This window comes from Nomascus leucogenys, chromosome 16, assembly GCF_006542625.1.
Source record: "Nomascus leucogenys isolate Asia chromosome 16, Asia_NLE_v1, whole genome shotgun sequence".
NCBI classification, from domain to species: Eukaryota; Metazoa; Chordata; class Mammalia; order Primates; family Hylobatidae; genus Nomascus; species Nomascus leucogenys.
This window is the reverse complement of record NC_044396.1, coordinates 40,163,719-40,188,010: the sequence shown is the minus strand read 5'-3', so window position 1 is coordinate 40,188,010 and position 24,292 is coordinate 40,163,719. Positions and strand designations below refer to the sequence as shown.

Genomic DNA, 24,292 nt, shown 5'->3' with positions numbered 1-24,292 from the left:
CTGGCTTAGAACAGGCAAAAAACTAGCAATTGTGTGACCAGTCTCCCCTCTTGCATCTGTGACAAACTCTACTAAACTCTCACAGGATTTTTTCCTACCGAACATAGAGGCAATCTCTGACTTCTTCTAAACATGGCTCTCATGACAGCCAGCAGTTACTCTATTTGATGGGACCTGGCATACAAAATGAGACCTCCTTATGGCCCCTCACTGGAGCATGCCCACCTGGAAACAAAACATGGCTCTATTTCCATAGTTAACATTGCTTTTAAATTTCAATGCAATAGGCCCTATTGGGACTTACGAACTGGAGAAACAAAATGAAGCCTGCTCATTTTTATAACTGCATAATTTTCATCAGTTTAGAATGTTGTCTAAAAGGGAGAATTGTAAGAGTGGATGGTAATTATGAGATCTATGCAGTGGCATGGTTTGTGGTGGACAGTTGAGGAGGTGGATAAGCTTAGTTCATCTCTGACTGTGAAAGAGTAGAACAGTGGGAAATCAGATTTGAGTGGAGAAGCTCTCACATCGTAACGGACTTCATAAGACGGGAAAAAAGTCAGAGCATCAAGCCAAAATTGTTTTGCGGTTTTGAGGACATAAATGAAATTTATAAATCAAGTGTATACAGTTGATTAAATAGAATAATAGAAATAAAATGCTTGTCACCTGGCTGGCATGTAGAAAAGACTCTTTCTTTCTTTCTTTTTTTTTTTTCTTTTTGAGACGGAGTCTTGCTCTGTCATCTGTCACTCAGGCTGGAGTGCAGTGGTGCTATCTTGGCTCACTGCAACCTCCGCCTCCTGGGTTCAAGCAATTCTTCTGCCTCAGCCTCCCTAGTAGCTGGGACTACAGGTGCGTGCTACCGCACTCGGCTAATTTTTGTATTTTTAGTAGAGACGAGGTTTCCATCTATCATCTATTTATCCACTTACCTACCTATATATCTGTTATCTATTTCTATTATCTCTCTTTATCTCTTATCTATATCATCTCTACCTCTCTTTATCAGTCATCTATCACTTGCTTCTAATTCTCTGTCATCTCTCTATATCTATCTTTGTCTCTTTTTCTATCAGTCATCTATCTATCTTACTACTGCCAGTATCATGACGTAGGGGTGTGATTTCTGAAGCTTAGAATAAATCACCTGGCCGGACACAATGGCTCATGCCTGTAATCCCAGCACTTTAGGAGGCCGAGGCGGGCGGATCACGAGGTCAGGAGTTCGAGACCAGCCTGGCCAATATGGTGAAACCCCATCTCTACTAAAAATACAAAAATTAGCCAGGCATGGTGGCATGTGCCTGTAGTCCCAGCTACTCCGGAGGCTGAGGCAGAAGAATTGCTTGAACCTGGGAGGCAGAGGTTGTGGTGAGCTGAGATTGCACCACTGCACTCTAGCCTGGGTGACAGAGCAAGAGTCTTATGTCAAAAAAAAAAAAAAAAGAATATATCACCCAACATTTCTATTAAGTGTCTTGAATTCCACCAATGGAGAGCTATTCTTTTATTCATTATCTGCTTTTATATCAATACCATGGTCTATTAGTCCATTTTCATGCCACTGATAAACACATACTGGAGACTGGGTAATTTATAAAGAAAAAGAGGTTTAATGAACTTACAGTTCCACTCGGCTGGGAGGCCTCACAATCATGGTGGAAGGTGAAAGACATGTCTTACATGGTGGCAGGCAAGAGAGAATGAGAGCCAAGTGAAAGGAGAAACCCCTTATAAAACCATTAGCTCTTGTGAGACTTACTCAGTACCAGGACAACAGTCTGGTATGATTCAGTTATCTCCCACCAGATCCCTCCACAACACACGGGAATTATGGGAGCTACAATTCAAGATGAGATTTGGGCAGGGACACAGCCAAACCATATCACATGGTATGAAAACGTAGTTTATGTTTTAAATATCTGTTTATGCCTTCTGACTGGCCTCTGCTGTTTAAATCAGGGGCTGTTAATTAGTCGTTTTTTAGTCTAGACTGGTGGCTAGAAAACTCAGGGAATCCTTAGGAATATGTGGATTGAATGGAAAGTTAATCTGTAATTTCTCAATCAGGAATTAAAAGCATGATTTATTACTGTAGATTACTTACCCCAGAATGTATGCTAACTAATCTTATGTAGTGTGTAAACATAACATTTAATGACATTGTCCTACACAGTGGAAAGTGTTTTTTTTTTTTTCCTTTTTAGCTATTTTTCTGCTTCTGTGGTTATGATGTAGGGAGTCTCACCTGGAGACTGTGTGTCTTTAACACTTGATGTTTATTTAGTCAACCTTTTAAATAAAAGGAGAACATGTCTCAGGCCCAGGATTTCGAAGGGTTACTGTATGTAGGTATTATACCTACTGTATGTAGGTATAATAAAATAGCTTTAAAAAAACTTATTTGTATTTCATCCTGAAGGTGATAGTGAAAAGCAAATTTATCCATTGGAGTTAAAAAATGATTTAATTGTTAATAGCTGTCATGCTGTAAGTATTGTTCAAATATGCTACTGTTCAATACATGTGAATTTTTATTGGATATGGACCTGTCTCTTTTCTTATGTGGAAGTCTATCTCAGTCTCAATGACTGCCTGGACTTATCTCTGTCTTGTTCTTGATGTCTCTGCTTTTGTTGATTTTATTCTGTTTCTTAATTTTCTTCTTATATTTATATCCCTTCTTTCCTTTCTCCTCTAATCACAAAACAAAGTATAAATGATTATTTTTATTCTTAGACATAATTACGGAGTTCTATATTCTGTACTCTGCTTTTGAAAATTTGATGACTATCACATTTTAGTTCTGTGTAAAATCTTATATAAATAGCTTAGATTATTTTCCTCCTTTAAAGTAGTAGTAGAAAGAAAAGTTCCTCCTCCCATAAAAGCAAAAAATGAATAGTATTATATACTTGTTTAAAAATAAAAGTCGCTTGAGTCATTTTTCCCATTTGTTTACTTTTCTGTGCTATTTCTGTTACAGAGATGTTTGTTAACATAGAGCTTTATATATTGTTTTCTAAAATGCATACGTTTTCAATTGTAGAAGAATTTATTTTTACAAAAATGTGATGTCCTTAAGATTTTTGAGGAAATTAGATATCTAGAGTCCCAAGATAGCTTTTAATAAAAAGTATTCTGGGAAAATTTTTTTCCAAGTAAAGAAACAATTTTTCTGTCTGGTGTTGTTAATGACAAATTAACCATAAGATTTTTTTTTGTCATTCACCTTTATTTCAGTGCTGATAACCATAAGATTATTTTGTACCATGTGTCTGATGTGACTAATCATGCTGGTAGGGTAGGATGTTTTCATCGTTTTAATTTCTCTGATGTAAAATGTCATTTACTTCCCTTAAATTGATGCAGTCATCCTGAGGCAGAGGAAATTTTGTTCTGTGTGACAGTACACAAGGGCATTTTGCCTTTTTTGCCAAAGGACATGTTTCAAATATATTTTTTCTCTAAAAGCTACTAAATGATCATATTTGCTCTGAAAATCCAGATGTCTCTCAGAAAGCTTTTCCACAAGGACACTTTATCACAAAGCACCTTTCCTTTGTGTTTTGGGGAAGGATTTTTATTTGTCTCATTAACACCATACATTGCTCATATCTATCTTGCACTCTCTGAATTAGGTGAGCATGTATAACCCTGAAAAGATTCCATACAGGACCTCTGCCCTTGTGTCTCTGTATGATCCAGTTGAATGAAAGTTATTATTATTATCCTTCCTTCTAAAGCCGACTTTAAGTCAAACTGTCATTATGAAATTAGATATGGATTGACACTGTGGTCTTTGTGGCATGAAATAGTTCATTTCAAGGTCTGCAAATCTTTTCTTTCAACTCTCTGTATATCAAAATAGCGACAAAAGCACCACTTTTTTTTTAATATAGCTAGACTGTTTACTCTTATTATTCCATATGTGTTTTTGGTTTGCAATCATGGAAAAGGTTAAAAGGTGAATTTAAACACAGTTAGACGGTACATTACCAGAGCCAAGAGATTTTATGATGGCAGTTTGCAGCCCTGCTTTGGGCAGTACTCTCTCATGTTGTCTGCATTTAGGGGAATTGTGGCCAAAGGTACCAGCGTCCTTTGTATTTGCTGCTGCACACAACAGAAAGGGGCTTGGTGTGTATTGTCATTCTCACTTTCAGGGACAGTGCCCTCGGATGCCATCTCAGATTACAGATGTCTTTGCTGCCATAAAACCATGCCGCTTTGTATTGGATTATCATTTTAAGGTATGGAACAAATGTTTAACATTAAGTTTGGGGGTGAAAGTTGACAAGTGAAATGACATACCAAAGCTATTAATACAGAAGCTGCTTTATAATCTTGCTAATGACCAATTATAACCACAAAAGAAGAGCTACAATGTCTACGATTGAAAGAGTTAAAAAAAAATAGAATTGACATTCTCCAGAGTAATGCAGATGAATTAATAAGAAATGTTTTGAGAGCTTATGGATCTCAGACTTCCCTCTAAGGAAAGTGGGGAGGATTTATTTTTCCAAACATAGGCTTTACATGATTAATAAGTTACTTATATAGGATATGCATGAAGACTCCCAACATTTCTTGGAGCTGCTGTGGTGAGCCATGGTAAAGTAATATAGAACAATAAGGATAGGAATAGTGAATGTTTAGCTGAATTATTTAAGACATGAGAAACAGATCAGTGATGAAGAGCTGAAATTAACAAAGCCAGCATTATACTCTCTGGGAAAGTTCAATGTTCTAACTTCTAAAACTTCTAAGTACTATTTTTTTCTGGACTCTTACAGTTCATAGACATAAATCTGACCCTATGTAACTTTCTGATTTCCATTATTATTATTTCTCATATTCTGCATAATTTAATTCTAACCATTCAGAGATCAATGTATATTTTTTTAACTTATTTTAAAGAAGTAATGCAGGGGTGTGTGATAAATCTTTGTACCTTTCACTCAGTTTTGCTGTGAACCTAAAACTGCTGTACAAAATCAAGCCTATTAAAAAATTAATTGAAGGGTCTCTTCAAAGATACATTAAAATTACATTATACTAAAAATAAGCAGGTGTAAGATTTAGGACAATAGTCTCATTTTTGGCAGGAAAATTGTTTTAAAAATTAGGAGTGAATTTAGCATAAAGTCAATGGGAGGTCATAATTATATTAGTTTTCTAGGCTGTCGTAACAACGGACCACACACTGGGTGGCTTAAGACATCAGAAGTTTATCATCCCACAGCTCTGGAGTCTGGAAGTCTGAAATCAAGGTGTCAGCAGGGCCGCACTTCCTTAGGATCTTGGAGGAGAGAATCCTTTGCTTTTCCTAGTTTCTGGTGGTTTCCCGGAGACCCTTGGTTTCCCTGGCTTGCAGCTGCAGTGCCTCAGTCCCTGCCTCTGCTGTAGGACAGCATTCTCACTCTCGGTCTGTGTTCAAACTGCCCTTTTAAAGATAAGGACACCATGGCCGGGAGTGCTGTAATGCCAGCACTTTGGGAGGCCGAGGCGGGCGATCGCAAGGTCAGGAGATTGAGACCATCCTGGGTTAACATGGTGAAACCCCGTCTCTGCACATGTATGCATATGTAACAAACCTGCACGTTCGTGCACATGTACCCTAAAACTTAAAGTATAATAATAATAATTAAAAAATTCACTGTTGTTATGAAAGTTAAAGTCAGCAATAGCCACAATTTAGCAGTTAACCTGTCATTAGTGTTTCTATTTTTCTAGTTAAATCATATTTTTTGGGCCTCTGGTGAGAAAAAAAAAAAATTAGCTGGGCGTGGTGATGGGTGCCTGTAGTCCCAGCTACTCGGGAGGCTGAGACAGGAGAATGGCGTGAACCCGGGAGGTGGAGCTTGCAGTGAGCCGAGATCACACCACTGCACTCTAGCCTGGGCGACAGAGCGAGACTGTGTCTCAAAAATAAATAAACAAATAAATAAGGACACCAGTCATACTGGATCTGGGTCCACCCTAATGACCTAATCTTAATCCTACCTCCAAATAGCATTACCACATTAGCAGATACTGGGGGGTAGGACTTCCCCATGTTAATATCTTTTCATGTGAACACAACTCAACTCACAGCAATAATTAAAATTTAGTTCTTACCTAACAAAATATTGTTTACTTATTTTGGAGGTTGGTGCAGCGTTGGACAAAATTTTTTTTTTTTACTCATTTTATTGGAAACACAGGATAAGACACAGAACAATAAAGAGAAACAAAATGCTTTGGTAAAAGACTCTAGAAGATCTAAGTGGGATAGAAGATGTTCAGAATAAAGTTTTGACATATGATCTTCAATCAAACCTAGTGTTCCATTTATAAATGTGATTTGGTTGGTTCCAAAGGCCCATGGAGTCATTTAGGGAATGCAAAAGAAGGAACACTATCTAACTTACTTTCTCAGGCCAGTAACATTTTGATATTAAAATAAACAATAACAGTATGAGGCAAGGAAATTTACAAGACAACATCTCATATAAATGTATATAAAAATTATAAACAAAGCTTTGAAAACTGAAGTTGAATGCCATATATACATACATATATAACATGACCATAATAGGTTCGTTTCAGTAATATAATTGGTCCAAGATTTTTAAAGTGTTGATATAATTTAGGTCATAAGCTGATTAAAAAGAAAAAGGTGATCATTTCAGTATTGGCAGAAAATACATTCCATATAAAGTGCAATATTTCTCTAGAATTTAAGAAAGGCTGTTAGAATTCTAGGAAAAATGGAACATCATAACTAAATAAAGAACATCTCAAAAATCCATTGCAAGCATTAATTAAATGTTAGAAGCATTCCATTTAAAAATATGAATAGACATAAATGGCAGCAACTTCAAAATTGTATTGAAAGTACAACCAAGACAATAACATAAGATAAAGATCAGAAAGGATAAAACTGCCATATTACTTTTTTTGCTAATACTCTGTGCAGTAAATGGGAATGAATATAAAGAAAAATTGCTTTTCCAAAGAGAAGAAAAGGTAAAGAAGAAGTCTAACAAGTCGTGCATTGTGTTGTAATGATAATTAGAAGACTTACAGATAGTTATTAAAGAGTGGAGACAACGAGCATTCTCAGGTGTAGAAAGATTCAGTAATATTGGTATGTCAGTACTTCCCCCAAATGATATATTTATTGTAGTGCCAGTGAAGAGCTTAGTAGTGCTTCTTTGTGGCATGAACAGCTGATTTTAAAATTAAATTGGTAAAGCTGATGGCCAAGAGGAACATGGTAAGGTGGCTTGATGTTCCAGTTAGCAACCCTTCCTATAAAGCAAACTTGTCCAACCTGCGGCTTGTGGGAGGCATGCAGCCCAGGATGGCTTTGACTGTGGCCCAACACAAATTCATAGACTTTCTTAAAATATTATGAGTTTTTTTGTGGTTTTTTTTTAGCTCATCAGCTATTCTTAGTGTTAGTGTATTTTATGTGTGGCCAAGACAATTCTTCTTTTTTCAGTGTGGCCCAGGGAAGCCAAGAGATTGGATACCCTGCTATAAAGCTTTTAGTAATTAAGACAATAGAATAGAATAGAAAGCCACAAGAAAAAGGGCTCATATATGGAAATATCATATTTGAAAGAGCTGCAAGAAACATTAGTGAGAAGTGAGGACATATTCAGTAAGTGGTGCAGTACCAACTGGCTACCCTTGGATTAAATATGAGTATGGATTCTGATCTTATATCATATATGAAAATCATTTCCAGATGGATAGGGGAATTAAATCTGAGAGGCAAAATTTTAGCTTCACAAAAAATAAAAGGGAATATCTCTATGGCATTGGGAAAAGAAATTTTCAGTAAGGTACAAAAAATTGTAAACTTGATATAAAAATTGATTAAATGACCTTAAGACTAAGAAAATATTTTCTTCAGAATCCATCATAATGAGAATGATTAAAAGCACCACAAATACAAGGAATACATTTGGACATAGATCACAGTATTAGCATTCAGAATATATAGAGAATTAACAGTAAGAAAAGAAAACCCAATTAAAAAAGTGCAAAAGGTATAAATACACATTTCACATAAGAAAAAACTAAATTTTCAATCAACACGTAGAAGATGTTCAACTGTATAATTCATTAGGAAGATCCAGAATCATAATGAAACACCATTTCACACCCCTCAGATTACCAAAAATTTTTTGAAAAAGACATATTTTCAGGTTAGCCCTAGGAAAATAATTGTCCCTTACTTCTAAATCTCTCACCACAGCCTTCTCCAAATCTGTAAGATCAACAAAGAGAACACAAAATAACACGACTCATACCTTCAGAATCAGTGAGAGACAGAAAATGGCATGAGTTTCATTGGCAAGTTTGAAAATAAGTTATCAGAGCTGCAACTGGAACTACACGTTCACTGGAAGTTTGTGGGATTGGGAAAAAGAAGGGTAAGCTAATTAAAAAAGTCTCCATGGACAAAGGAATGGGAAGGATGGAAGAAAAAATACAAAAAAGGCTGAGGCGTCCTGGCACTGTGGCAAGAGGAGCCCTTGAGCCCGGGAGCTTGAAGCTACAGTGAGCTGTGATCGTGTGTCTGGAATTGGTGGGTTCTTGGTCTCACTGACTTCAAGAATGAAGCCGCGGACCCTCGCGGTGAGTGTTACAGTTCTTAAAGGTGATGTGTCCATAGTTTGTCCCTTCTGATGTTCGGACATGTTTGGAGTTTCTTCCTTCTGGTGGGTTCATGGTCTGCCTGGCTTCAGGAGTGAAGCTGCAGACCTTCGTGGTGAGTGTTACAGCTCTTAAGGTGGCACATCTGGAGTTGTTCCGTTCGTTCCTCCCGTCCGGAGTTGTTCATTCCTCCCGGTGGGTTCCTGGTCTTGCTGGCCTCAGGAGTGAAGCTGCAGATCTTCACAGTGAGTGTTACAGCTCATAAAGGCAGTGCAGACCCAAAGAGTGAGCAGAAGCAAGATTTATTGCAAAGAGCAAAAGAACAAATCTTCCACAGAGTGGAAGGGGACCCCAGTGGGTTGCCACTGCTGGCTTGGGCAGCCTGCTTTTATTCCCTTTTCTGGCCCCACCCACATCCTGCTGATTGGTCCATTTTACAGAGAGCTGATTGGTCTGTTTTGACAGGGTGCTGATTGGTGCATTTACAATCCCTGAGCTAGACACAAAAGTTCTCCAAGTCTCCACTAGATTAGCTAGACACAGAGCACTGATTGGTGCATTTACAAACCTTGAGCTAGACACAGGGTGCTGATAGGTGCATTTACAAACCTTGAGCTAGACACAGAGTGCTGATTGGTGTATTTACAATCCCTTAGCTAGACATAAAGGTTCTCCAAGTCCCCACCAGATTAGCTAGATACAGAGTGCTGATTGGTGCATTTACAAACCTTGAGCTAGACACAGAGTGCTGATTGGTGTGTTTACAATCCCTTAGCTAGACATAAAGGCTCTCCAAGTCCCCACCAGAGTAGCTAGATGCAGAGTGCTGATTGGTGCATTTACAAACCTTGGGCTAGACACAGAGTGCTGATTGGTGTGTTCGCAAACCTTGAGCTACACACAGAGTGCTGATTGGTGTATTTAAAATCCCTTAGCTAGACATAAAGATTCTCCAAGTCCCCACCAGATTAGCTAGATACAGAGTGCTGATTAGTGCATTTACAAACCTTGAGCTAGACACAGAGTGCTAATTGGTGTATTTACAATCCCTTAGCTAGACATAAAGGTTCTCCAAGTCCCCACTAGATTCAGGAGCCCAGCTGGTTTCACACAGTGGATCCTGCACCAGGGCTGCAGGTGGAGCTGCCTGCCAGTCCCCCACCCTGCTCCTGCACTCCTCAGCCCTTGAGTGGTCGATGGGACTGGGCGCTGTGGAGCAGAAGCAGGGGGTGGCGCTCATCCAGGAGGCGCAAGCTGCACAGGATCCCACGGTGTTAGGGAAGCTCAGGCATGGAGGGCTGCAGGTCCCAAGCCCTGACCCGCAGGGAGGAAGCTGAGGCCCAGCGAGAATTCGAGTGCAGCACTGGCCGGCTGGAACTGCTGGGGCACCCAGCACACCCTCCGCAGCTGCTGGCCTGGGTGCTAAGCCCCTCACTGCCTGGGGCCGGTGGTGCCAGCTGGCCACTCCCACTCCCACCCGGAACTTGTGCTGGCCCGCAAGCACCGTGTGCAGCCCCGGTTCCCACCTGCACCTCTCCCTCCACACCTCCCTGCAAGCTGAGGGAGCCAGCTCTGGCCTTGGTCAGCCCAGAGAGGGGTTCCCACAGTGCAGCAGTGGGCTGAAGGGCCCCTCAAGCATGGCCAGAGTGGGATCTGGCTGCCGAGGCCGAGGAGGCGCCAAGAGCGAGTGAGGGCTGTGAGGGCTGCCAGCATGCTGTCACCTCTCAATTGCACCACTGCAGTCCAGCACTGAGAGGTGACAGCATGCTGGCAGTCCTCACAGCCCTCGCTGGCTCTCGGTGCCTCCTCTGCCTGGGCTCCCACTTTGGCGGCACTTGAGAAGCCCTTCAGCCTGCCGCTGCACTGTGGGAGCCCCTTTCCGGGCTGGCCAAGGCCGGAGCTGGCTCCCTCAGCTTGCGGGGAGGTGTGGAGGGAGAGGTGCGGGCAGTAACTGGGGCTGCGTGCGGTGCTTGTGGGCCAGCACGAGTTCAGGATGGGCGTGGGCTCAGCGGGCCCCGCAGTCGGAGTGGCCATCTGGCCCCGCCAGCCCTGGGCAGTGAGGGGCTTAGCACCTGGGCCAGCAGCTGCTGTGCTCAATTTCTCACTGGGCCTTAGCTGCCTTCCTGAGGGGGCAGCGCTCGGGACCTGCAGCCCGCCATGCCTGAGCCTCCCACCCCCTATGTGGGCCCCTGTGTAGCCCAAGCCTCCCTGACAAGTGCTGCCCCCTGCTCCATGGCACCCAGTCCCATCAACCACCCAAGGGCCGAGGAGTGTGGGCGCACGGGGCGGAACTGGCAAGCAGCTCCACCTGCAGCCCCAGTGCGGGATCCACTGGGTGAAGCCAGCTGGGCTCCTGAGTCTGGTGGGGACTTGGAGAATCTTTATATCTAGCTAAGGGATTGTATCAGCACTCTGTATCTAGCTCAAGGTTTGTAAACACACCAATCAGCACCCTGTGTCTAGCTCAGGGTTTCTGAATGTACCAGTCGACATTTTGTATCTAGCTACTCTGATGGGGCGTTGGAGAACCTTTATGTCTAGCTCAGGGTTTCTGAATGCACCAATCGACACTCTGTATCTAGCTACTCTGGTGGGGACTTGGAGAACCTTTGTGTCCACACTCTGTATCTAGCTAATCTGGTGGGGACATGGAGAACCTTTGTGTTTAGCTCAGGGATTGTAAATGCACCAATCAGAGCCCTATCAAAACAGACCACTCAGCTCTACCAATCAGCAGGATGTGGGTGGGGCCAGATAAGAGAATAAAAGCAGGTTGCCTGAGCCAGCAGTGACAACCCGCTCGGGTCCCCTTCCACACTGTGGAAGCTTTGTTCTTTTGCTCTTTGCAATAAATTTTGCTACTGCTCACTCGTTGGGTCCACGCTGCCTTTATGAGCTGTAACACTCACCGCGAAGGTCTGCAGCTTCACTCCTGAAGCCAGTGAGAGCACGAACCCACCGGGAAGAACAACTCCAGACGCACCGCCTTAAGAGCTGTAACACTCACCGCGAAGGTCCGCAGTTTCACTCCTGAGCCAGTGAGACCACAAACCCCACCAGAAGGAAGAAACTCCGAACACATCTGAACATTAGAAAAAACAAACTCCAGACACGCCGCCTTTAAGAACTGTAATACGGCGAGGGTCCGTGGCTTCATTCTTGAAGCCAGTGAGACCAAGAACCCACCAATTCCGGACACAGCATGGGTGACAAAGTGAGACCCTGTCTCTTAAAAAAAAAAAAAAAAAACCCTGGAAGGAAAAACTCCAGCACGAAGTACTAAGTTGTCAAGTGAAATTCTGGAAACCTGGAAGTTATCAACACCAGTTACAAATCTGACAGTGTCCAGAAATGGCTTTGTTTGTGTGCGTGTGTAGAGAAAGGATAGAGTGCCCCTTCAGATTTGATGGTGACATTAAAGCAGAATGAAATGAAATTAAGGATGCTCTAGCACTTGAAGAGAAACAAGGCTGGGCGCGGTGGCTCACGCCTATAATCCCAACACTTTGAGAGGCTGAGGAGGGTGGATCACGAGGTCAGGAGATCAAGACTATTCTGGCTAACATGGTGAAACCCTGTCTCTACTAAAAATACAAAAAATTAGCCGGGCGTCATGGCGGGCGCCTGTAATCCCAGCTACTCAGGAGGCTGAGGCAGGAGAATGGCGTGAACCCGGGAGGTGGAGCTTGCAGTGAAAACTGAGATCATGCCACTGCACTCCAGCCTGGGCGACAGAGCAAGACTCCGTCTAAAAAAAAAAAAAAGAGAGAAGAGGAACAAAACATGTTAACTCCCACTTCTCCCCATCACCACCAAAACAGACATCAAAAAGACTGCACTTCCCTATAGTGAAAGAAGAGTATGCTACCCAACCAGAAATTCATTTCATGAAATGCATAGGAATTAAAAGAGAGAGAGAGAGAGAGATGTATTTCAAATAAAGCTATGTAACAAGAAAACAGAAATGCAAATCAAAACATTTCAGAGGAAAAATCTCTCAGAAAAAGAATTGAAACAGGAGGAAACAATAACACAGCATTCAAACTGGAATTAAACAGCACTCAAACATTCAAGCAGGCACTTGGAAATCTAAAAAGTCCACCTATTATCAGAAACCAAGAAGGAGAAAGTGGGGAAGGGCAGCAGTGATGAGAGTTGACTAACAAAATAAAGTAAAATGGAATAAGTTACAATATGTCAAGGAATAATATGCCTGTCTGTTCCAGGCTGTACAGCTCTCCAGGTGACACTGAAAATTTTGATATGCTTCTTGTGGAAGTATGAATTGTACATCCATTTTGGATAGCAGTTTGGCATTGTCTATTAAAATTGAAGATATACATATGGATATCTATCATAGAGTAATTCTGTGTACTCATTATGGGAATATGAATCATACATCAATTTCATATAGCAGTTTGGCATTAACTATTAAAATTGAAGATACTATACTCTGCCCTCAGAATTCTAGCTCTTACACAACATAATCTAGAGCAGGGATCTGCAAACCACAGCCAAGTGGCCAAATCTGACCTACTTTTCTAATTTTGTAAATAAAGTTTTATTGGAACACAACTATGTCTGTTTGTTTATATGTTGTCTATGGCTGCTTTTATGCAAAACAGGAGTTGGGTAGTTGCAACAGAACCCACAGTTGTCCCACAAAGCTGAAAATACTGGCTGTCTGGCCCTTTGTGGTAAAAATTTGCTGATGCCTAGTCTAGAGAAACTCTTGTGCTTATGAAGAAACATGTAGAGAATGTTCATAGTGTAAAAGTATTCATCACCAGTGTAACTAAACTAAATTGGAATGGTTTCCAATAATAGACTGTTTCCTATACAGCAGAGAAAATGAAGAAAGTACAAATATATGCAACCACACAACTGTGTCGCCAAGTAAACTGTTGAGTGAAAAAAAGGAAGTATGAACATTATATTTCCATTTGTGACAAGGTTAAAACATGCAAACTAAACTATTTGTAGTTTAGGGAATCATATGTATGAAATAAAATAAAACAAGGGACAAGTTAAGTTGATGTCACGTTTATCATTAGAGTACAGAGAAAAAAACAATCAGAGTGGCTCCTACTGGGAGTGTCAAGCAGATGGATCATATTTTCTTTCTCTGAGTGGTAAGCCAAGGCTGTTGGCTTATAATCAACATTTGCATTGTGCTTTTTTGTTTGTTTATTGTTTTTAAAAATTGCCTCAAATCTTAGATCAAATACTTATTGCCTTTTTAGCAAGAGAAAACTTACCTAACACTTATTATCTTATCATCTCCTCAAATTATGATTTTCTATTGACTTTTTAGCATACCTAGCATATACACTGATGTGGACATTTCTCAATGCTGAATTGTTAATTTTCTATGTATTTCTGAAGGAATTAGCTAGATGCATTTATACATGACATAACACACACACACTTGCAGTTAATATATATACAGTTATACTCCATATGCATAGAGAATAATTAAAAAGAATTGCACAGGGGACATTGCATGAGGCTTGGTGTCATATGTCCTTGGTTAGGTTATGACTCCACCTCCTGCCTATGGGGTGATCCCTGAGGGTTCCTTCATTTGAGTGCTTTCCCCCGGGAAATGAGAATACAGTAATAATCATATCTACTTTTCTTTTTTGTGTGGATAAAATAATGCTTGGTGGTCATTCATATAAGGAATATTTTCAATTCCACTTCCAGTCTCAGGCATGCGCTGTCTGCCTGTCTCTGTTCCAGGTTGTACGGCTCTCCAGGTGACATTGACCTCTGGCCCGCCCTTATGGTTGAAGACCTGATTCCTGGTACGAGAGTGGGACCAACACTTATGTGCCTGTTTGTTACCCAGTTTCAGCGGCTAAGAGATGGAGATAGGTGAAGGATTATCTGTTATACTTATTAAATATCACAAAAGTTGTTTTTGACCCAAAATGTATACGTATAACATTGTGATTCATATTTTTATGATTTAATGCATATTGAGTATAATAAGTATCAGACAGCATTAGGTGACGGAACTTTTGTAACCACCAATATTATCAGATAACATTTATTTTTGTAAATCTTTGTAAGAAGGGAAGAAACAATTTCTCAAAAGGCAATAGAAGTTGGTGATTGAGAGGATAAAGGCTAGATGGACTACGTTGTGCTTAAATCTGAGTCTCACCACTTACAACTGTTTAACTTTAGACATGTATCACTCAGAACCAGGTTCCTCATCTGTAAAGTGTGAATAACAATTGTACCTATTCCATAGAACATCTGCAGCCTTCAATGATGTTGAGAAGGAAGGAATTGATAGCAGCCTTGAGATTCCCTCCCTTCATTCTCATGGAGGAAGACCTGCTGACCCTAGAACAGATCTCCTTGTAAAATTACATTATGAGGGCATTTACAAGTGGAAACATAACTGGGAACTCTTCTCTAAAATTTCTTGGTTTATCTAAAGTGTTCATTGTGAATAAATTTAATCATGAAATAATGGGAAACAGCGGGCTGCAGAATGTAAGTTATTCATGTAATCTGTTTACTGTTCCAAGACTAACGAAGAATAAAAACCAAGAAATACAAACCTAAGCAGCCTCTCCTGAGTGGACACATGCTCTTCCATTGCTTGGAATCAAGTATGTTCCAGGGCATGGTATCTTCTGAATCATTAGTGAAGCTTAGTGTTGAGTAAGATCTGGGAATCTTGTAAATCTGTTTGACAATATAACCTTTTGTATTATTGCAGAGATGATGTATATAAGACTTGAAACAAAGCCCAGAGCTTAGTTTTACTTAAAGTTACAATAAAAATTATTCTTTACTTTAAATCTCTTCCCTTTACAAATTATAGAGAAAGTAGCAAAGGATTTAATTCCCTTTATTGCACATTGGTGACAATTGATAGTATATTTCATTAATTTTTTAAAATCATTTTTAACACTGAATTTCTTGACTCACATAATTGGGTTAATATGCTCAATTGGCAATAGTTTAAGAATATATGTAGTCAGAGACTGAAAATAATGGAAAAAGCTTCAGTTTGGGGGTTAAGCTTTCTTCCCCATATATATTAGTTTGCTAGGCTGTTGTGACAAAGTCCCATAGCTTGGATAGCTTAGACAACAGAAATCTGTTATTCTTATAATTCTGGAGGTTAGATGCTGATCAAGGCATCAGCAGAGTTGATTCCTACTGGGGCGTCTCTTCCAGCTTGTATATGGCATCTTTCCCCTGTGTCTTCCCATGATCTTCCCTCTGTTATCTATGTCCACATTTCCTTTTCTTATATGGACACCAGTCATACTGGGTTAGGGCTCACACACGTGATCTATTTTTACCTTAAATACCGATGTAAAGGCCCTGTCTCCAAATAGAGTCACCTTCGAAGGTACTGGGGCATAGGACTTCAGCATATACATTTTAGGGGGACACAGCTCAGTCCATCACATCAAGATAGTGGCAAGAAGTCTTTTTGCCTACCATCTTAATTTCCTGCTCTATACCCAGCACGAAAAAGTGCCTGGCATATGATATTCAAATATTTACTGAATGAATGAACCCAAGGATTGACTTTACTGAATGTACCCAAAGATTGACTTTAATAGTTATTTTATTTAAAATTGATTGTATCCTTTCATTTAAAATTGAATGTGCTTATTCTAGTTAGTTGATAGATATAACCAAATAGTATATATTAATGATCAAAAGTGCTATTTTCTTCTTAGGCAAACATGTTAATATTACATTGCTCAGACAATTTCTAAGGTTAGTTAATGGAATTTAAATGTAACAATAGGGCTAGGTGCGGTGGCTCACTCCTGTAATCCCAACAGTTTGGGAAGCCTAGGTGGGCAGATCACTTGAGGCCAGGAGTTCAAGACTAGCCTGGCCAACATGGCGAATCCCCGTCTCTAGTAACGATATAAAAATTAGCCAGGCATGGTGACAGGAGCCTGTAATCCCAGCTACTTGGGAGGCTGAGGCAGGAGAGTTGCATGAACTCGGGAGGTGGAGGTTGCAGTGAGCTGAGATCATGCCACTGCACTCCAACCTGGGCTACAGAGTGAATGAGACTCCGTCTCAAAAAAAAATTAAAAATTAAAAAAAATTAAAAATGTAATAATGGACTTCTCTTTTTTGGAGGAAAACCTTAGAAAACTTTCCTTTGAATCATTTTGTAAAGCTTGAGTAGAAAGTGATAGGTCAGAAGCATGTGATTTAAGAACGTTGTAAATATTGGAGAGAATTAAAAGGATACTCAGTTGGAGAACAAACATAATTCTTTCAGTATGCATCTTTTATGTTGAGCTCTTCTTGGTGCATTATGGCTGTTTGACATGCAGCTGAGTTCTCAGGCCACAAACCCATGACAATGCCTTTTTTTTGGTTGACTACCAGGTTCTGGTATGAAAACCCTGGAGTATTTACCCCGGCACAACTCACTCAGCTGAAGCAGGCGTCCCTGGGCCGGGTGCTTTGTGACAATGGTGACAGCATTCAGCAAGTGCAGGCTGATGTCTTTGTAAAGGCAGAATACCCACAGGATTACCTGAGTTGCAGCGAGATCCCGAAGGTGGACCTGCGAGTGTGGCAAGACTGCTGTGCAGGTCAGTAATAATGCAATGAGCACGATCTGGATTGATGTGCATGTTCGCATTCTTGAATTGTTTTCAGTGGTAAAGATTATGCGATTTAAACAAAGATACACAAAAAGCCAACAACACAGAACTTTCCTTTTGGAAATCTGACGGATGATGAAGGGGTGGACACTAGGAAAAACAGAGGCTCCCAACCTGCCCATCCTCTTCCATTCCACACTAACCTTGTTAGAATGGGGACACTTGCTGGCAAAACTGGCCTCTGCCTTCTTATTGCATTTCAGATTTCTGCACCAAAGATCAAATGCCAATCACTTGGTACTGACTATATCTGCTGCTTGGGGTTCATCTAACAAGAGAGAAATGAAAGTTTATAGTAACTTGGCTAACTTAGACCATTCATTCTTCATAAGATGTTGCAGTGATGCTCACTGGAAGTACAAGGAAATTTTGATGGAGTCAGGAAAAAACTTTCCCTAATGGTACAACAGAATTGGTGATATCTACAACATCACCGTTTACGAACCAAACTTTCCCTAAGGTGCTTCTATAAGCATCTGTTTTGCTCTCACAATATCCCTTTAGAAATGTGGATTTCTTTTTCCTTTGGTGAAAGTGTGGCTCAAAAATATTAGATGACTTTCTCAAAGTCCAAAGATGTGTAAGTGGTGGAGCCAGGGCCAGAGAAAAGATGTATTGTTTGTTGAAACCTAGAGGTGAACTGAGGACTTGATGGTTCTGGAGCAGAACATGCTGACACCTTCACCAGTGAGCAGGTGTCTGTCACATGGAGGGTACTTGCAGCTCCTCTGGACGCCAGTGACACAAGGGCCACCATAGCCTCATGCCTGCTCCGTGTAGTGGCCATGGGCCTGGGAGTTCTGATGTTCTCCGGGATTGAAACGATCATTCTCAGTACCTAAGTAGTACTAGAGATTTGTGGTCAGGGGAGGAAATTGAAAGCCACCTAGAAGTGTGATAGAACACTGGCCAGGTGCGGTGGCTCACGCGTGTAATCCCAGCACTTTGGGAAGCCAAGGTGGATGGATTGCTTGAGGTCAGGAGTTCAAGACCAGCCTAGCCAACATGGCGAAAACCCATCTCCACTAAAAATACAAAAATTAGCCAGGCATGATGGTGGGCACCTGTAATCCCAGCTACTTGGGAGGCTGAGGCAAGAGAATCGCTTGAACCCTGGAGGCGGAGGTTGCAGTGAGCCCAGATCGTGCCATTGCACTCCAGCCTGGGTGACAGAGCCAGACTCAATGACACCTGAGTCACGGTTGTCTTTTTCACTGTGGTGGTGCTTTATCAGACACAGCAAAAAGGAATGTGGTACTCTGGGGAGGGTGGCATTCTTTCCCTTACCTCAAGTTCTTAGTGATTAGATCCAGGAATAATGAAATAGTCCCCCCTCTTCAGAATGTTGGGGGAGCAGAGAGCAATATACAAACCATATGAATGGCAACTAGTAACACTCCTTTCCTTCTTCTCCGATGTCCCTGGGATGGGACATAGGGCCTGCTGAGCAGAGGGAGAGATAGATGGCATGGCAGGGTGTGGGCTGTGATGACCACAGCAGTGCCCTGCAAGGAAGCAATGGCTCCGTGTAGAGGCCAGGGCTGCGTGCCCGTTATACTGACACATACCATTCCTAGCTCTTCTCACCTCTGGCCATGTGATAGGTGATTCATGGAAACACCTAGCTCATATAATTGTCCTGAGTCTTTCAAGGTGGGTGTTATTATCTCTGATTTACATACGAGGAAAATAAGGCTCCTGGAAACTAAATCCATTTTCTAAGGTCCCACAGCTGAACTGAAGGCCTCGGCTCTTTCCTCTGCATGCACCGCCACCTGGTAGCACCTGTAGGGTAGGTGCATGGCACAGAGACAGCGAGCAGGCCCCCATTGAGGGCGGTTCCTCTGCTGCCCTCCCCCCATTGCCATTGTTCCACATTGAAGACTCCAAGGAGGACTCCTCTGGTTATTTAAATGGTAATGAATCTGCTGTGGGCAATGTTTGTTACGGAAAATGCAATGCAAGGATATAACAGACCAGAGGAGGGTTGGGGTCTTGAGTTTGTGCAGCATTCTTATCAAGATCTGTGGTCCCAACCAATAATAAGAATACTCTTTCTCTGTGAGTGTCTTTAAAAAATGCCTGGAAATTAATAAACCAGCAGTAAACATCTACTCCTTAATTGGATACAAACATACAGTGCTTTTTTTTCTTTTTATGGCACTATAAAAATGCTCAGAAGTCATGTCAGTAGCAAAATTACCTAAAGATATGAATATGCCTGATGTAGTTCAAATCCTAATGTAATGTTTGTAATAAGAACTATTACAAATGGATACATGTGTATTTTTCCGTGTACTTTTTGACTAACAAGCATGGATTTTTCGGAAAAATTAAAAGACAGTTTAAAATGAGTGGCTTTAAGAAAGGTGTTTAGTAACTGCTCAAAAGTGGACCACTTTCTTATGGAATGGGCTTCTTACACTTCCCAATTAACAGAAACATTGCTCTAGGTAGATTAGGGGCCTGCTGGAACATTCAGATCTCTGAGGAACTAGTTTCTAGACTGTGGCTCCGTAGTTTCAGGTAGGTTATACATTTTAATGGTCTGAGTTAAGTCAGGCAGTTGAGAAGTGCTCGTGTTGACTATATTGAGTCCATCCCTGAGACTTGAAGTTGTGAATTTCCCAAACAGAGAAGGTGTATTAAAGGACTTAGAAACTATGTCACTACTCAGTACACTTGTCTTTGTTGTGTGTTCATTCATGTTGTATTAATAGATGTCTTCCCTCTCCTTTGCTAATCTCACTCTTAGATTAAAATAAGCGATGGTGTTTAAATGATTTATTTATTTATTTTTATTTTTATTTTTTTTGAAACAGAGTCTCGCTCTGTTGCCTAGGCTGGAGTGCAGTGGTGCAATCTCGGCTCATTGCAACTTCTGCCTCCCAGGTTCAAGTGATTCTCCTGTCTCAGCCTCCCGAGTAGCTGGGACTACAGGCCCGCACCACTGCGCCCGGCTAATTTTTGTATTTTTAGTAGAGACAGGGTTTCACCATGTTGGCCAGGCTGGTCTTGAACTCCTGATCTCAAGTGATCTGCCTGCCTCAGCCTCCCAAATTGCTGTGATTACAGGTGTGAGCCACCACGCCCAGCAGATTTAATTCTTTTAACTGGCATTATCCTGGAGTAAAATAGAGACCTCCGTTTGGGATGTAAATGGCCACTCCAAGCAGTCCTAGTGGTTCATTTTGTTAGAATGAAGTGTATGATTAAATTGACCCTCAGCTCTTTATGTTGTTTTAAAGAATAATTTTATTTTCAACAGGGCTATTTTTTTTTTTTTCATTTTTTGTTTCCCATGAATAATAGCCTACTGGTTAATACTGATACCAGCATCTTCCAAATTTAACTACATTTTTTTTAATTCCTGGAGAAACTCTTCTCCTAAATTCCTAAACACATTGAAATGGACTCTGAGTCTGTTTAAACAGTGATAAGATAAATACAATCAAGATTTACATCATTATATCTTGTTATTCTTTGTAGGTAGAAGGCATGAGATCTAAATAATGGAGCTGGGATTTCTGTCACTTAGCTGTAAGGCTATGGGTTTGTACGGGTGATCAAACTGGAAAAAGTTGGGGTGTTAAGGACTTGGTTTGTAGTTTTCATGTCATTTATTATGTTCGATGAAGAATTTTGTTATCCACCATTTTGTTTTGTTTTTTTTGTTTTGAGATGGAGTTTTGCTCTTGTTGCCCAGCCTGGAGTGCAACGGCGTGATCTTGGATCTTGGCTCACTGCAACCTCTCCCTCCTGGGTTCAAACGATTCTCCTGCCTCAGCCTCCTGAGTAGCTGGGATTACAGGCCTCCGCCATCAGACCTGGCTAATTTTTGTATTTTTAGTAGAGACGTGGTTTCTCCATGTTGATCAGGCTGGTCTCAAACTCCTGACCTCAGGTGATCCACCCATCTTGGCCTCCCAGAATGCTGGGATTACAGGCATGAGCCACTGCACCCGGCCCTATCCACAGTTTTTAACCCATGAATTTCAGTTTCTCTTCAAACTATTCTAAAACAGCATGGTGTTTTTTTCTTTTTGCCCTTAACTAAATCCATTGTCGTGCATTTTTTTCATAAATTTCCTCAAGTCATTCTATGTATCTGTTATATAAGTAATTCCTTTAAAATATTGCTTAGTATTTAATGGATAGGATTGTATATACCAAAATTCATGCAGCCATACTTTGCATATCAGGGCTTATATTTCCATAGGCTAGGTTCTTATAGAATTCCCAAAGTAAAGTTGCTGAGGTACAGGATATAGGCTTTTTAATGAAAAAAAGTGTTGTCAGATTTATTTCTAAAAAGATAAACATGACAATTCCACAAACAATTATATGAATATCCACTTTATTTCCCCACCAGCAATTGGTAATATAGCCCTTGGTTTTTTGATAGTGCAGTGAGTAAAAACTTAATTATCTCAAGTTCATTTTAATTTTCATTTCTCTGTTAGTTTGTTTAAACAGCTTTTTCCATGGTTTTTGGTTTCGGGGATTGGCTGTGTGCATTGTGTGTTCATGGTCTTTGTCCTTTAATCAATCTGTTTGAGCTCTCTGCAAATGCTATGTGTTAGCAATGGTGAGGGTGAACATCCCAGGCTTGTCACTAAATTGAATGGTTTCATCATTTATCTAGCAGCAACGCACTTGCTTCCTTTTATGTGAATTTCTTTTTCTTTTCTTTTCTTTTTTTTTTTTTTGTGACAGAGCCTTGCCGTCGCCCGGGCTGGAGTGCAATGGCGCAATCTCGGCTCACTGCAGCCTCCGCCCCCGGGGTTCACGCCATTCTCCTGCCTCAGCCTCCTGAGTAGCTGGGACTACAGGCGCCTGCCACCTCGCCTGGCTAATTTTTTGTATTTTTAGTAGAGACGGGGTTTCACCGTGTTAGCCAGGATGGTCTCAATCTCCTGACCTCGTGATCTGCCCGCCTCGGCCTCCCAAAGTGCTGGAATGCCAGGTGTGAGCCACCCCACTCGGCCTTTTTTTTTTTTTTTTTTTTTTTTTTTTTGAGACGGAGTCTTGCTCTGTCGCAAGGCTGGAGTGCAGTGGTGCGATCTCGGCTCATTGCAACCTTCGCCTCCCGGTTTAAGCGATTCCCCTGCCTCAGCCTCCAAAGTAGCTGGGACTACAGGCGCCCACCACCACACCTGGCTAATTTTTGTATTTTTAGTAGAGATGATTTCACTATCTTGACCAGGATGGTCTTGAACTTCTGACCTTGTGATCTGCCTGCCTCGGCCTCCCAAAGTGCTGGGATTACAGGTGGGAGCCACTGCGCCCGGTTTATTTGAATTTTTTTATGCTTAAGTAGATTTCTTTCAGTCCCTTGGTCCTGTCTATAACAAAGGAGCTGCTGCATTTTACCTGTGCTGCTCCTTCTCCCTGTGCACTGCCCGCCGTCAGGTCCCAGTGTACAGAGGGCTTCATTAATATGGGGACTTTCTTTAATTTAGTTACTTCATTTACTGTTATTTAGAGCTTTCCTCTTCAAATTAGCCTTATTTATTTTTCCCATTATTTGCATATGCATTATATACATAAATACGTAGAACGTATCTTCTATATCTGTATACATGTATAGGTGTGTACACATACAGATGTGTACATTGTTAAAAACCTTAGACAAATTAAATTTAACAGACTTTAACTGACAAAGGGTAGCCTCCTGAGCCAGAGCAGGCTCAGAGAGACTCCAGCACAGCCACGTGGTGGAAGAAGATTTATGGACAGAAAAAGAGAAGCAATGTACGGAAAACAGAAGTGAGGTTCAGGAGCAGCCAAATTGGTCACAGCTTGGGTTTTGCCTTATTTGAACCCGATTTGAACAGTTGGCTGCCTTTGATTGGCCAACTGATGATGAGGCTCAGCTGGCACAAGAGTTGATTACAGTCTGTTTGCACTTCAAGTCAGGTTCACTATGCCCAGACATCTTTAGGCCAAACGTAAAATATGTAAGGAGGCAGCTTTGGGCTAAACTTAATTTAGCAATTTCCCTCTTTTGGTCATCCTCTCAAGTTTAGGAGATAGGCCAAAACTTTAGGAATTAATGTCACTCTGTCATCATCATAAATGTCAAGTAATTTTGTGTGTGCATGAGGGTTACAGTAGGGGCAACCTTCTTTTGTTGGAATCCACTGTTTACAGGGGGAAAAAATGGTCATTTTATAGGACCTGTCTCCTTCCTTAAAGTTTCAGTTTGGTTATGTTGCATTTAGCATAAGTGCCTCCATTTTGCTTTTGTCTGGTTTGTTGGGGCCTAGTGCAGGAGCTCAGTCCAAAACAATGACCTCCCATAATTTTGTTTAAAAACCTCCTCTCCCTTTTTGGTAAAGTTCTCACTTAGGCGAGCATGTGACCAATACTTAGGGACTTATCACCACTCTCATTTACCATCATTTTGGGTTTTCTGTTTCAGCATATCATTCATAGGCTATGATGTTCTCATGATCACGTTTCTTTGAGTTTTTGTCATTCCAGTTGAAGAAAGGCCATTTGACATCCTACAGATGGCTGCATGCAAATGTTTAAAATTTTTGAGAGAATACAACACAGCAGGGAAACTGCTGTTATGATTATCAGGAGGATAATACCAAGAGCTTGGAGTATGCTCCTTACCTGGGGTCCCATAAACAAAACCAACCAAATAAAATCAAATAGATCAAAGAATGTGCTAGGTAAAGAATCTACTCACTTCAACCAAGCAGTCTATTCATTAATTCCTTACAACTGAATCTCTATAATACCTGATGTGATGTATTTCTCCATGGGTAACAAGAAGTGCCAACAACTGCACAGACACTTCTCTGTTAATCACTAAGTGATCTAGAGCAATTTTTTTATTTAGCACAACTTTCTTTCTTTTTTTTTTTTAAGGCAGAGTCTCGCTCTGTGACACAGAGTGTCATTCTTGTTGCCCAGGCTGGAGTGCAGTGGCGTGATCTCGACTCACTGCAAGC

General features: G+C 41.1%; 1 protein-coding gene across 2 annotated transcripts in view; it reads left to right on the top strand.

Annotated features, from left to right (window-relative positions):
• PXDNL (peroxidasin like) overlaps nucleotides 1-24,292 on the top strand; it is a 330,955-nt gene that overhangs the window by 260,432 nt on the left and 46,231 nt on the right. For both annotated transcript variants that reach the window (XM_030795454.1, XM_030795455.1), the window contains 2 exons: nucleotides 14,401-14,535; nucleotides 17,047-17,255. In XM_030795454.1, coding sequence (XP_030651314.1) covers nucleotides 14,401-14,535; nucleotides 17,047-17,255 — 344 coding nt within the window. The remainder of the gene's footprint in view (nucleotides 1-14,400; nucleotides 14,536-17,046; nucleotides 17,256-24,292) is intronic.